Raw genomic sequence first — 15,231 nt, forward strand, 5'->3', positions numbered from 1 at the left:
CCTTGGCAGGGTTTGAATAAACATACACAAATTTATTGGTTGATAACATGATAGAAAGATAACGTAAGGATATGTACAAGTTTATAATATGCAGAGAATAATATGTGCTGAGAAATCAGAGAGAGGAGCTGAGGGAAGTTTCGGGGGGAGGGTTTGATGGGGGGTGGGGAAAAGGGGGGAAAATAATGAATATGATATGTTTTGAAATTTTGTTATGCTGAAATTGTTAATAAAAATATTTTTAAAAATAAAAATTGGAGATGCGGCTCTGTCACCCCTCTCCTGCCTCACGTGCTCCTGCCAAAAATATTTTCCTCTTCCTGAGAAAACAACTTCCTGGAGAGCGACTTCCAGTCAATTGCAGGCAATTCTGATTTCGATGGACCTATGCCAGGGGACAGCAACCTTTTTCAGCCGTGGGCTGGTCCACTGTCCCTCAGACCATGTGGTGGACCGGACTATATTTTTTTCAGGATGGGGGTTTATTTCCCAGTACGTTTCCAAGCACAATTCAAAGTGTTGGTGCTGACCTTTAAAGCCCTAAACGGCCTCGGCCCAGTATACCTGAAGGAGCATCTCCACCCCCATTGTTCAGCCCAGACACTGAGATTCAGCTCCGAGGGCCTTCTGGAGGTTCCCTCACTGCGAGAAGTGAAGTTACAGGGAACCAGGCAGAGGGCCTTCTCGGTAGTGGCGCCCGCCCTGTGGAACGCCCTCCCATCAGATGTCAAGGAAATAAACAACTATCTGACTTTTAGAAGACATCTGAAGGCGGCCCTGTTTAGGGAAGTTTTTAATGTTTGATGTTTTATCGTGTTTTCAATATTCTGTTGGGAGCCACCCAGAGTGGCTGGGGAGGCCTAGCTAGATGGGTGGGATATAAATAATAAATTATTGTTTTTATTAGAGGTAGGCTTCCTGCGATTTCCAGTGATACGGTATCATGAGACATGCGGCTATCAGTGGGGGGGGGGGTTAAATCTTTATGCTGGATAGTAGGATTAGAATCTGGGTTTAGTGAAGGCAGAGCAAAGACTGGGTTTGATGAGAGAGGTTGGTTAACAATTTTGGAGATAGTATCGAAGACCCTGGTCCAGAATATATAGATAATCTTGCATTCCCACTAATATGTCCCAAGGTTCTCACAACCTTTCCAACAAAGGAGGGACACAGGGATGTATTGATTTTGGCTAGACAAGCCGGGGTCCAATGCCACCTGAAAACAACCTTCAGAGAAGCTTATTGAAGGCAAGATGAGAAAGCTCTTAACTAGGAACCTGGAAAACATTAAAAACTGCACATCTGTTGTTAATATATCTATATGGAGAACATGAGATGTGTTTCCTAGGGTGAACACAGCCTGCAAATGTATTAAGAGACGTTGCTACTGTACATTGGAAGGTGATGGAAATGGCAGATGATAAGGTCACCAGCCTTTGGGTGATGCATTTGCTACAAAAGGAGTTGTGACACCAGCTAAATAAGGAGGGATGGCATTGATAGGGGAAAACATCTGACAACTGGCAGAATCCCGCTAGCTCTGTGGATACCGCAGGGCCTCACCGTGAAATGTCTCCTCCTCAATCACTAACCTTTAACAAGCCAAAATGACAAGCCCATCAAAAGTGATATTTCAGGAGCAGAGAAGGCGCTTCTCCTTCCGTAACAAGCCCTACGCTTGCTGTTCCACAGAGCACATGATCTGAGCAGAGGGTATTTCTGGTAGTGACTAACACGGCAGCCGGCACATCGTATATTATCTGTTTCCATCCTGCTGGTTTGCAGCAGATATCTGTGTGCAGTTATGAGGGACAAGCCTGCAGCTAAAAAATAAAAGCCTAAAAATAGCTCAACAACGTTTGTTTCCAGATTTTCACTTTCTTCATGGATGCACATGCAGTTGTTCCCCAGAAACCCATTCTGTCATATCTTGGCACTTTGTTTCAGTTAATCCCAATTCACACTGTGGGAAGGGGTTATTGCAAAGGGCTATGAACAAGTAGGGCCTGCAACAAAATGTTGCAGTGTGGTGTTCCCATCTTCACTATTTCAGTGACACCATTCCATTCCGCCTTCCACTTCCCTCATTTTCCACCACCCTTGCTTCCCAGTTTGTCAGTATTCCATAGACACCGAGTATGTACATCCTCTCACTGGAGTTTCCCCCGAGGTTACTGCTTCTTTATCTCATACTTCTACAAACTGTGAGGTTCTCACAAGCCTGCTGATATAACCCCCCCCCCCCTGATCCATAGATAGTGACTTCTTTGCTATGTAAGCAATGTCACAAAAGAAGGAATGGGTGGCTTTAAAAGAGGATCAGACAAATTCATGGAGAGCGTATTGTGGTTAGGGTTAGGGTTGCTTATGGAATGGTAAGGCCAGTTGCCTTTTTCTCTCTGGAAATGTTCATAGAGCTAAAGGAGGAAGTTGGGAAAACTGACTCTCTTCCCCACTTCCTCTTCCAGCTCTATGTGCTTTTCAAAGCTCAGATTTTCTATGGGATCTAAGTTTACACGTGGAGCAGAGAGGGATGTCTCCCATGGCACTCACTCAAAAATCCAAACAAGCTCATGGGTCAAAATAACAACAACCATTATTTATACCTTGCCCATTTGGCTGGGTTTCCCCAGCCACTCTAAAATAGCTGGCTTTTCCTCTGGACCATTTCTGGTCTCAGGGACGCAGGTGGCACTGTGGGTTAAACCACAGAGCCTAGGACTTGCCGATCAGAAGGTTGGTGGTTCGATGGCGTTTCCGTGCGCTGCTCTGGTTCGCCAGAAGCGGCTGAGTCATGCTGGCCACATGACCCAGAAGCTGTACGCCGGCTCCCTCGGTCAATAAAGCAAGATGAGCGCTGCAACCCCAGAGTCGGTCACAACTGGACCTAATGGTCAAGGGTCCCTTTACCTTTACCTATTTCTGGTCTCAGACCTGGTCTCAGATCCATTCCCTCTCTTTCCTCCCCCCCCCTTCATTCTCAGACCCCTCACCTCCGCTGAAAGCTGTCGCATCGCAAATGGGCATTCTCGGTTGCTTCCCAGTGACACTTCCTACAGCACCATCCAGATTCCTCATTTCTTGCCTCTCCCAGATCTCATTAGTGTGCGCAGACATTTGATGGGCAGCTGTCAGACTGTGGCTGCTCAGTGCCTTGTGATCTGTAGCAAGAACATGTGGTTTTAGAATCACAGAACTGTAGAGCTGGAAGGGAACATGATCTAAAAGCCCCTGAGGAACAAATCGGAAAAAGGGAAGGTTTCTGTTTACCGTATTTTTCGCACCATAGGACGCACTTTTTCCCCTCCAAAAATGAAGGGGAAATGTGTGTGCGTCCTATTGTGCGAATGCAGGCTTTCGCTGAAGCCTGGAGAGTGAGAGGGGTCGGTGCGCACCGACCCCTCACGCTCTCCAGGCTTCGCACACCTCTCCGCAAGCAGCGGGAGCCCAGCGCTGCGCTCCTGCCGCTTGCGGAGAGGTGCCTGCATGCCGGAGCCTGGGCGCGCTGAGCTCAGCGCGTCCAGGCTTCGCGGACCTCTCCGCAAGCGGCAGGAGCGCTCCCGCCGCTTGCGGAGAGGTGCCTGCATGCCGGAGCCTGGTCGCGCTGAGCTCAGCGCGCCCAGGCTTCGCGGACCTCTCCGCAAGCAGCGGGAGCGCTCCCGCTGCTTGCGGAGAGCTGCCTGTTTGGGGGCTGGGGCTGGGGTCGGGGGAAGCTCGAGCTTCCCCCGCCCCAGCCCCGCGCCTGGGGGGGAAAAAATAATTTCCCCCCCTTTATTCCCCCCCCCCCAAAATTGGGTGCGCCCTATGGTCCGGTGCGCCCTATGGTGCGAAAAATACGGTACTTGCCTGCATCATGCACATGTAGTTAACCCACCTATCTGTGAAATGTCCATTAGTGCAGCAGATACGAGGTTTCCGAAACATGAAAGCTGCATGCAAAATTTCAATACAGCAGGAATCTGCAGAACATAGGGATGGTGTTATTCCTTTCCACTTGGAACCTGTTGCTTCTCCCAACCCATGCACCCCCTCCCATGTTGCATGGGGGTCCATTTCAGCCACCAGCCACAAGGAGAGAGGCAGCAGGGAACAGAACAAACCAAACTAAACCAAACAAGACCAGACCAGACCAAACCAGACCAGACCAGACCAGACCAGACCAGACCAAACCAAACCTGGGAGGCTCCTTTCTGTCCTGAAGATGCAGATGAGGAGACTGCTGCTACACACACACACACACACACAGAGAGAGAGAGAGAGAGAGAGAGAGAGAGAGAGAGAGCTGTGAACCCAAGACACAAACCTGGAATCTGAATTCCAGAATCTTATATTCAAGTCTGACACTCTATCCCTTGGCCTGCACTCTAATGAGACTCAAAAAAATTTCCGTGTGTAAATTTTAAAGCTTGCTTCCTTCATCTTCATGCAGGGAGCGGCAGAAGTGATATCATCGCCACTGCCTGGAAAATCTCCCTGGTAGACCTTGCTGGGATAGATGGGTGGCGGGGGGGGGGTGACACCCTTGTTGTTGTCTAGTCATTTAGTCATGTCCGACTCTCCGTGACCCCCTGGACCAGAGCACGCCAGGCACTCCTGTCTTCCACTGCCTCCCGCAGTTTGGTCAAACTCATGCTGGTAGCTTCGAGAACACTGTCCAACCATCTCGTCCTCTGTCGTCCCCTTCTCCTTGTGCCCTCCATCTTTCCCAACATCAGGGTCTTTTCCAGGGAGTCTTCTCTTCTCATGAGGTGGCCAAAGTATTGGAGTCTCAGCTTCAGGATCTGTCCTTCCAATGAGCACTCAGGGCTGATTTCCTTAAGAATGGATAGGTTTGATCTTCTTGCAGTCCATTATAGATAAGGCTTAATATATGTTTTGAATCGAACATGAAAACATTAAAACCAGCAGCAAAAGAGGGAAGCAGCAGCACCACAACTGGATAACATTGCAGAATGTAGCACAGTGGAGAAGCAGAAATTCGACTACTTTCCCACATCCTCCTTTCAATCCAGAATTTCTAGAAAAAAGTCGAAACGGAATCCTTTTGCTGGTAGAATCTAGTACTTAACGAGGTGCCCTTTGATTCCAGCTGCAAGTGTCAATATTAACATCTCTAGCAAAAAAAGAGTAGAAAATGCCTCTGGAAGTTGAAGTCCAGTAATGCTCTTCAAAACATCACTCATAAAAATCTCAGGAAATGTAAAAACAGCTGTAATGGCACAGTGTGAACTCATTAACAGGCAGGGCCCAGCTATCAAGCTGCAGAAATCCTGGCTAGAGTCCAAGCCCTCAAGTACCTGGATTTCACAAGAATCCCAGCACTTGCTTGGAAAGCTGTAATCAAGATTTACACAGCTCGAAATCTAGCAGCAGCGAGAGTCTCTTTTTTTTCTAGTCCCAGCTCTTCACAGCTAATACATTAGTTCTCCAGGATACCTGAGCTGTTGATCTCTGGTTCCTGCCTAATTTACGGTATATGCCTCCCAGCTGCAGAAGATTTGATTTAGGGATGTGTAACAAGGTGTTTACTAGTGGAGTGTGTGGAACCCACACCTGTCATGTATTTTCCTAATAGAGTGCAAGGGGATGAATTTGGCTAATTATTACTAATTACTGTTACCTATAAATATATGAAGTTTCCCCCCTAGCGACCACCACCATGCTCCTTAAAATCAAACAGTTAAAAAGAAAATATGAGAATTGTAAACATGCAAAATCTGAGACCCAAATTTGAAAGCCATTTTTGTGTGAAATATTATTGCAGCTCAAGGTTTTTGGTTTGAGGGTTGTTGTTTTGGTCTTTTCTCATTCTGAAATGCTAGCGAATGGGGCAATTTTTGATGGGAATGCACCAAAAGGAATTGCCCCCTGCAATGGTTGTTCACTCTTCCCTTTATAGAATAGGTAACAACTCGTGTCTGAGGACTATTTCACATACCGTAATCATATTCAATGTAGCAGCCATCACTGTCCCATTAGGAAAATGGGAAATAAGCTCCACAGAGGCCAATGGAATTTACTCCATGGTTAGTCCTGAGATTGGGGTCCTAATAATTTACCACCTGACATGTCCTGGGTGAGGCCAGTTGCTGAATCTTGGTTTAAATTAAGCATGGCATGCTTAATTTAAACCCAGCATGCTTGCAAAGACTATTCACTCCATAACATTTTATCATATATTTTTTTAAAATCACCATTCCACCAAGGAGCAGTGGCGTAGCGTGGGGGGTGCAGGGGGGGCTGGCCGCACCGGGCGCAACATCTGGGGTTAGGGCAAATCCACGGGTTAGGGGGCGCAAATCCACGGGTTAGGGGGCGCAAATCCACGGGTTAGGGGGCGCAAATCCACGGGTTAGGGGGCGCAAATTACTTGCCTTGCCCCGGGTGCTGACAACCCACGCTACGCCACTGCCAAGGAGTTCAAGGCAATTTGCCCCTTCTCCATTTCATCTTCACAATGACCCTGTTAGGTAGGTTAGGTTGAGAGATAGCAACAAACCCAAGGTCTTCCAGTGAGTTTCTCAGCTGAGCAGAAAGCTGACTCTGTGTCTCCCTGGTCCTAGTATTACATTTTTAAACACTTTAATCCACACGGTTAGCTGTACCAGGTGATTAAACACTGGAAAGTCAGGGGTGCCAACTTGAATAAAATATTGAGGGGGCCCAGATGAGCCCCACTCCATATAATCGATCACATTATGTGGCACATGCGCACCATTTGAATGGCAATGCCCATCAACTTTTTGGGGGCATTATTTTATGGGGGGGTGGGTCTGAGGGACCTCGGCCCCTAGGAGTTGGCTTCTATGTTGGGGGTGGGGGAGATATTTTCTTAATGCCACCTACCCAACCTCACCTTTGAAGACGACGTCAATTAACCAAGATTAGCACCCTTGACTCCGTCCACCTCCCCCGTCTCAAACGCGGAATACAATCCTCAGGTTTGCCAAAACCAGCTGTTGAAAGGCGGGGGAGGGGATCTAAACTGCCGAAAACTGATTGTGGGTATATATAACAGAGCAGCGCAAGGGAACTAAACCTCTTGAATGTGATCTGGCACATGCGCTTCTCGTTTTTCAATATATGCCGACAGCTCAGGTGCCGAGTTTAGTGGTGGCTCTTCGTGTAAACGAATCCGGCGTCTTAGAAACGTGAAAACGGAAGATTGAGTGAGTACATATGTGTGAGAGAGAGATAGAGGAAGAGTTGAGGGGAGATGGCATACGCCGGAACGGCAACCTTGCCCCCTAGTGGTACCCAACGCTCGCATCCCCTGGGCGGCCGCGGGCATCTTCTTTGATGTGCATCCTTCGTCCCCCGCGAGCTGGTCCCCTCGCGCTCTGCCGCCTCCTCCTCCTCTCGCCATTGTTCCTCCCTCCGCCTCCCCCCCGCCGCCCCCTCCCGCGCGCCTTTCTCCTCCCTTTGCTGATGTCATTCAGAAGCTGTTCAGGCTGAAGGCGAGAGAAGAGCAGGAGCCGCTCGCCTGCCCAGATCATGGCTGCTGCCGCCGCTGCTGCCTCCGCCCCCACAGCCGCTTCTCCTCCTGCGGTGATGGACCGGGAGAGCATCTCGCCCGCGGCGGGGTCCAGCTAATCCCCATAGGGCGCCATGGAGCCCAGTGGCCTCGGGGAGCCACCGAACCTGATGCAGTTTCTGCGGAAGCTCAAGGAGGTCTTCGATGTGTGCGATGAGGACGCCGACGGCTTCATCCGGGTGGAGCACTTCGTCGCCCTGGGGCTGCAGTTTGGCCAGGGGGATGAGGTAAGGCAACTTGGTGGGGGGGGCACCTCCGTTCCACGCCGGATATTTAAGAACTGCCTTTCCTTGGGGGGGGGGGGGAGCCAGCCTTATTATGGATCATCCTTGGGGCTCCCCAAATCTCACTAAGCCCTATTTCTGAGACTGCTCCCTCACCCACAACCCCCAGATTCTATCAGAATGATACACATCTCTTACAGCACAGACAGGGTCTCAGGGTTTCAGAAATGGTGTCCAGGAATGTGTGGAATAATGGCATGCCTCTGAGCATGTGCAGAGGGCCTTTCCCTCACTGCTGTGGCTGCCATATGTTTAAGTAAGCCGCTGAGCCTTTGTGCTGGCTTCTATCTTCACGGCCCGTACTTTAGAAAATACGCACTAAAGGAGCACCCTTCTTCTTGGGGGGAGTCAGAGACTCCTACTCCCCATGCAGAAGACTGGTGTGTTGGAGAGAGCAACACTGGAACACCATAAAACGGAGATTGAGGCATGTTCTTGGTGCTAAACCCCATAGAAGCACCAAGTGCCCTAGTCAGGACTGGGGGTATATCCCTGTGTCACAGAACGGAATGTACTTGCATGGAAATCTGTGGAGCAGAGTGACGTCTTAAGGAGCCTACATTGGCCACCCCTGATTTCATCGCTCTGTGCTTCCAAATGACTTGAGATACATTTATGGCCCTGAATCCTGCATGTAGTTGCAACATTTCACCAATAGCCTTAGGCAGGGAGATGATGTGCACAGCACTTTAAAAGCAGTTATTGCAATGAAAACTGAATCCCCGTTGTGAGAATTGCCTTCCCCACCCCCTTACTTGTAACTGACCATCACATGTTTGCTCCTTAGTCACGTCTTCTGTGTTACAGATTTTGGACAGACTTTTTTCTCATCTTCCCTCACACTTCCCATAGCCTACTAGACTAAAAACAACAACATCAACCTTATTTTTTACCATCCCTGCTCCCCTGGCCACTAGTATCGTTCTTACCTGCTGTTGGTTTTCTCTTTTTTTAATTGCCTGATCTCACTAGCAGTTGACTCGTTTCATTGGGTGATTATGCGAAGAATGTCAATATCTGTAGGGCAAAGCTCTTCAAACTATTTGCGTGATTGCTGAACAGGACTAGAACACAGTTTCTTTCTCTAAAACAGCCTACAGGCACCCCACAAAGGGGGAATGTTGGAAGATTTTGGTATTGGTCTTGCTGACAATTTCTTTTGATGTGAATATGGAGAGGGCTTTTGTGCTTCATCAAAGTGTTTGAACTTGGTTCGTCTTTGTTTTCCCTTTGCTCTGATATGGAGTGTCAATAAAGTTGGTAGCTTTACCAAGGCATCCAATGAATGTATTGTATTGTACAGAAACACAAGACCCTTGAGCTTCAAAGCCCCCAAACCATTATGTTGAAGCCATCAACAATTCTAAAACAACTGGGTTTGAGAATCGTAATTGGTTTGAAGACCATAACTTAACTTTGGAGCTGAATGGAACTACTGGACATCAAAGCTGGTTTGAGTAGCAAATGCGTTTTCAGTTTGCTTGTTTGTTTACAGTCTATGCAACAGGCCAAAAACCTGTAGCCTTCCAGAGATGTTGTTGGTTTCCAGTTCCCAGCAACCCAAACCAGCATGGTCAATGGTAAGGAATGGTGGGAGTTGCGGTCCAACAAGATCTGGAGGGCCACAGCTTCCTCACCATTTTTCTATGACCTCCAGAAGACATCATTTTATACTTCAAATGGCTATTGACTCCCTCTAGTGATAGTATTTTCAAAGGCAGCAATGTCACCTTAGGCCAGGCATAGGCAAACTTGGCCCTCCAGATGTTTTGAGACTACAATTCCCATCATCCCTGACCACTGGTCCTGTTAGCTAGGGATGGTGGGAGTTGTAGTCCCAAAACATCTGGAGGGCTGAGTTTGCCTATGCCTGCCTTAGGCATGTTTGAGATTCATGGTTTTATCTTTCTTGCCAGACCTGAAGACACTTAATCTCAGATCAGGGTAACATTCAGCCTTCTATTTTATACCTATATCTATAATTATATTTTAAAAAGTTTAAAGTACTCACTTGTATACATAGTAATTTTTTCTTTTGTTTTGTAGACTTCCCACCCCATTTTCCATGGTGTTTTTAGTTCTCCCTGTTTGCTGCACCCTGTCTTCTATCTGTTATACCATAACAACAATACTATAATCTCTAATTCCTTCTGTTGCTCATAGTTCAAATCCTGCTCATGAGTTCATCATATTATGGAATTTCTTTAAGTAATCCGAAAAAGGCTTCCATTCTGCTACAAAGCAATCGTCATTAGGTTCTCTTATTTTGGCTGTTAACTTTGCCTATTTTGCATAGTCCATCACATTGCTTATCTATTCTTCTTTGGTGGGAACTTCTTCTTCCTTCCATTTTTTGCATAAAGAATGCTAGCTGCTGTCCTTACATACACAAACAGCTTAATCATCCTTTTTTGAAACTTACTGTATTTTTTGCTCTTTAACACGCACCAGACCATAACACGCACGTAGTTTTTAGAGGAGGAAAACAAGAAAAAAATATTCTAAACGAAACAGTGGGTGTATGATTTTTGTGGTTCATGCTGTGGCCACAGACATGTGATCTGACAGTGAGTTTGGAGTAGCCCAATGCAAAAATCCTGAGGATCCATGTGGATCCGTGCTTTGTAACCACATTTTTGCACCACTGCGACCCCAGGCAAGAGTGGGTGTGTGATTTTTTTGGTGCAAGATGTAGCCATGGACATGCTATGTGATCTGATGGTGAATTTGGGGTGACGCAGTGCAAAAATCCTGAGGATCCATGTGGATCCGTGCTTTGTAACCACGTTTTAAGTGGGGAGGGAAGGAAAAGCACTCAAGGGACAAGGAGCACGCATGGGGTGTGTGGAGAAGGATGCTGCTAATAATGCTATTTAGCGAGCTGAGTGGGGAGGAGAGAGGGACAGAAAGCCTGCTTGCTTTGCTCCTTTAAAGCAAGCAGGCTCTCTGTCCCTCTCTCCTCCCCACTCAGCAGCTCTTCTCCCGCTTTGCTGTTTCAAAGCGAGCCACGGAGGAGGGAAGGAAGGGGAACCATGGATCCTCTGCTCACAACTGCAGCAGATCCCCCCTGCCATCCATAGCCATTCACTCCATAACACGCACAGACATTTCCCCTTACTTTCTAGGAGGAAAAAAGTGAGTGTTGTGGTGCAAAAAATACGGTATATATGTTGTTGGACTACAACTCCCACCATCCCTGGCTATTTGTCCATGCTGGCTGTGGATGATGGGATTTGTAGTCCAAAAACATCTGGAGGGCCACAGGTTCGCCACCTCTAATGGAGACAAATAAGTTTTAGCAGGTGCAGCTTTCATTTATTCATATATATCTTCCATCAGAAAGATCCGTGAGGTGGCTTACAACAATTGAAAGATAAGAACATACGTATTAATTGAAACCAGCTTTGGACATAGCAACAGGGTGCAACTAACAATATCAGCATCAACAGAGTTAAAAATAAAAGTGATGCTTAAACTACAGGGAACCGAAACAGTTAATGTGAAACCACAATAGTTTTACAAAATTGTAAGGTTTTTGGCCTACAAGGAAGGAGCCAGGTGAGCTTTTTGCCACTAATCAAGAGTGACTCACAAGATGGTGCTCTTTCTTGTGATGGCCTATGGGGTCTTGAATTGTGGAGGCATTAGGAATAGGACCACCGGGGATGATGTGAGTAATTGGACAGGTTCTCATAGGAGTAGGCAGTCTTTGAGAGATCTGGGCAGCAGGTGAAAATACTGCATTTGGCATTTTTTTCCAACTCTACATAATTCTTAAAGATACCTTTCAGTAGAGAATGTTTTATTGAATTGTTATGGAAATTATCAACAGGACAACGGAAATGGATTCCCCATGTCCTAATGGTGGCCAAGAGATGGATATTGAGGAATTGGAAAAATAAAGAGATGATACCCTCCAGTCAATGGACTGATGATATATCACTGGCAATTTATGAATGGACTTCTTAAAGGCGCAGACTCTGTATGGATAAATAGGATAACATTTGGAATGAGTTTATACAAAATGTAGTGGGCTGTTAGTATTTACATAAGCACTAGGACAACAACACTATACCAATTTATACAAGAATGTATGGGAAAATCGTATATTGCTTTTTTTGTATATTCTCGTTTTTATATGTATCGTCGTCATTGTTCTCCCTCTCACTTTTCCTTCTTTTCCCCCCGTATCACTTTATTTCTTTTAACTGAAATCGCCTTAATAAAATATAAATATTTTAAAATAATTCTTAAAGATATGGGAGCTCTAAAAAGGCCTTCTCTGCAGTGGCTCCCCGTCTGTGGAATGCTCTCCCCAGGGAGGTTCGCGGGGCGCCTTCATTATATACCTTTAGGTGCCAGGCAAAAACATTCCTCTCAGGCAGGCATAGGCAAACTCGGCCCTCCAGATGTTTTGAGACTACAGTTCCCATCATCCCTGACCACCAGTCCTGTTAGCTAGGGATGATGGGAGTTGTAGTCCCAAATACCTGAAGGGCCGAGTTTGCCTATGCCTGCTCTCAGGCCTTTGGTTGATTGACATTCAATGCCCTTCAAAAATGTGTTTGGGTGGGGGTGTTACTGGGTTGTTCTGTTTTTTAATTTTGATTATGTATTGTGTGTTTTTATATTGTGATTTTGTCCTGTGAACTGCCCTAAGACCTATGAGTGTAAGGAGGTATACCAGTTTAATAAACAACAACAACAACAACAACAACAACAACAACAACAACAACAACAACAACAACAACAACAATGACAAGCCTTGGCTAGTGTAGCTACACCAATGCAGTTGTGCTGTCTTGAGTTGCTTCAGTGGTTTTGATTTTGGCGTTGTGTTGGTAACATTTTTTGCCCTTCCTCAGCAAGTCCTAGGATTAGGGCCCAGGAGTCAGCAAATCTTTTCAGCAGGAGGCCAGTCCACTGTCCCTCAGACCTTGTGGGGGGCTGGGCTATATTTTTTTTTTGTGGGGGTGAGAACAAATTCCTATGCCCCACAAATAACCCAGAGATGCATTTTAAATAAAAGCACACATTCTACTCATGTAAAAAACATGCTGATTCCCGGACCGTCTGCAGGCCGGATTTAGAAGGTGATTGGGCTGCAACTGGCCCCTGGGCCTTGGTTTGCCTACCCATGGATTAGGCTGCCATGATGTAAATAACAGTGCAATTCAAATATGGATGGGAGCCAGGGTGATAGAAGTTTACCCTCTTGATGACGAGCACTGAACATTTAGTGGAAGACTGCAGAGGAGTGAGGCCTAAGAGATTATATTCCCTTTGTAGAGTTGCATAGAAGAGAAAAGGTCCTGCAGGTACCTCACCCCATCCTCTCCCATTACAGTGGTACCTCGGTTTAAGAACAGCCCTGTTTACTGATGATTTGGTTTATGAATTCCGCAAAACCGGAAGTAGTGTCCCGGTTTGTGAACTTTAACTCGGTCTAAGAATGGAATCCGAACAGTGGAAGGGCACCGGCGGCGGGAGGCCTCATTAGGGAAAGCACACCTCGGTTTAAGAACGGTTTCGGTTTAAGAACGGACTTCCGGAACGGATTAAGTTCATAAACCGAGGTACCACTGATGCAGTTTGATGGGAAAAGGCATTTTAGGAGATTCTAATTTGCAGCTCTAAGATTACAGCAGCAACCCCAGTGCACATTCTGGGATGAGTGTACCTGTTATGCGTTGGGTGTAGATATTTTAAGCTCTGCAAAGGAGGCAGCCGAGCCCGAGCCTAAGAGGATTAAAAGTTCAACCCTTTATGGAATAGAAAGTGGAATAACTTAACCTGTAATGTGCCAAAGGATGCTAGAAATCTTAGCAAAATCACTGATAATTCATGCATCTAATGAAACTGAACTGCTCGCTTAAAACATCACAATTCAGTGTAGTTTGTGCAGCAAATGGAATGAAGGAGTTCCTGAAATTTGGTTTCAGTCAGGACTCCTGTTTGCAGATGACCTAAAGTGGAAAGTATTTATGATTTTTCCTGCCTGCATAGATGAGGTGAAGAAGGGAAAAGGCCAATGCTGGTCATTTTTAAAAGGGCTGATGTGTTCTCTTGTGTTTGGCAGAGTTGACTAATGCAAGAGAAAAACAAGTAGCTTCTAGAAATTGGAAACATGGTTTGTTTCATGCTACAAAGGTGGGGGAAATGGCACCGTCTGAAATTCTCTTTTATGGCAGCATTTAAATATATAATTGTGATACATTGTGCTAATTTCTTAGTTGACATTTAAAATGTTAAAGGTGATTTGCAATCAAAATATTCAAGGCGGTTTCAATCGAAAATAAAACAAGACACGATAATAAATCAAGGTATCAACAAAAAGGTGAGCACATATGAAAAAGAGCAAAATATCAATAAAAATAATGTTGATTTAAAAAAAACAACTTAAAAAGCAGTAGCAGCATAAAACATCTGCAGGTTGGTAACCTATACAAACTAGCTGAAATCAAACAGACTTTGGTTCCTGTCTAAACAATGAGCAGCAAAGGAGCCAGGAGGAGCTTCCTTCAGACTGGGAGGCTGTTTCATGTCTTGGGTGCCACAGGCGAAAAGGCCCTGTTATTTACTGTATTTCTGATGGAGGTGGGCAGGGAACCAGATTAAGGGTCAAGAGTCTTCAATGTCAGTAAAGTAGTCTTTATTGGAACTGTGGCTCACATTAGCATACATCATCATCATCATCATCATCATCATCATCATCATTATCTATTACTTATACCCTACCCATCTGGCCGGGGCTCCCCAGCCACTCTGGGCAGCTTCCAACAGAATATTAAAAACACGATAAAACATCAAACATTCAAAACCTCCTTAAAGAGGGCTGCCTTCAGATGTCTTCTAAAAGTTGTTTATTTCCTTGACATCTGATGGGAGGGCGTTCCACAGGGTGGGCACCACTACCAAGAAGGCCCTCTGCCTGGTTCCCTGTAACCTCACTTCTTGCAATGAGGGAACCAGCAGAAGACCCTCAGAGCTGGACCTCAGTGTCCGGGCTGAACGATGGGGGTGGAGATGCTCCTTCACGGGCATGATATCATGCAATGGACAGGTAGATGGCCCCACCTACTTTCAAACTTGGTCTACAGCAGTGGTTCTCAACCTGTAGATGCTGTTGGACTACAACTCCCATCATCCCTAGCTAGCAAGGTAGATCAGAGCTCAGGGATGATGGGAGTTGTAGTCCAACAACATCTGGGGACCCACAGGTTGAGAACCGCTGGTCTACAGAGAGTGAAGGAGGAAAAAAATCCATCTCACTTGGTGGGTCCAGTTCCTCACCCCGATGTATACTCTATGACACAGGTTACCCAAGACTTTCTTTCTCCATCATAAAAGTTGTATATTGCTCAGCTCAAGTGGTCACTTAGCATTAGGGCCAGGGCTGTAGCTCAGCGGTGG

General features: G+C 46.2%; 1 protein-coding gene across 3 annotated transcripts in view; it reads left to right on the forward strand.

Annotated features, from left to right (window-relative positions):
• Positions 1 to 7,451: 7,451 nt before the first annotated feature.
• Positions 7,452 to 15,231, forward strand: part of RAB11FIP4 (RAB11 family interacting protein 4) — a 211,044-nt gene continuing 203,264 nt past the window's right edge. For all 3 annotated transcript variants that reach the window (XR_013391779.1, XM_028711385.2, XM_028711404.2), the window contains exon 1: positions 7,452 to 7,761. Coding sequence is in view for 2 of the 3 variants with exons in the window: in XM_028711385.2 (XP_028567218.2) it covers positions 7,609 to 7,761 (153 nt within the window). In the remaining variant the exon portion in view is untranslated. The remainder of the gene's footprint in view (positions 7,762 to 15,231) is intronic.

The sequence above is a fragment of the Podarcis muralis genome, chromosome 2 (genome assembly GCF_964188315.1).
Source record: "Podarcis muralis chromosome 2, rPodMur119.hap1.1, whole genome shotgun sequence".
NCBI classification, from domain to species: Eukaryota; Metazoa; Chordata; class Lepidosauria; order Squamata; family Lacertidae; genus Podarcis; species Podarcis muralis.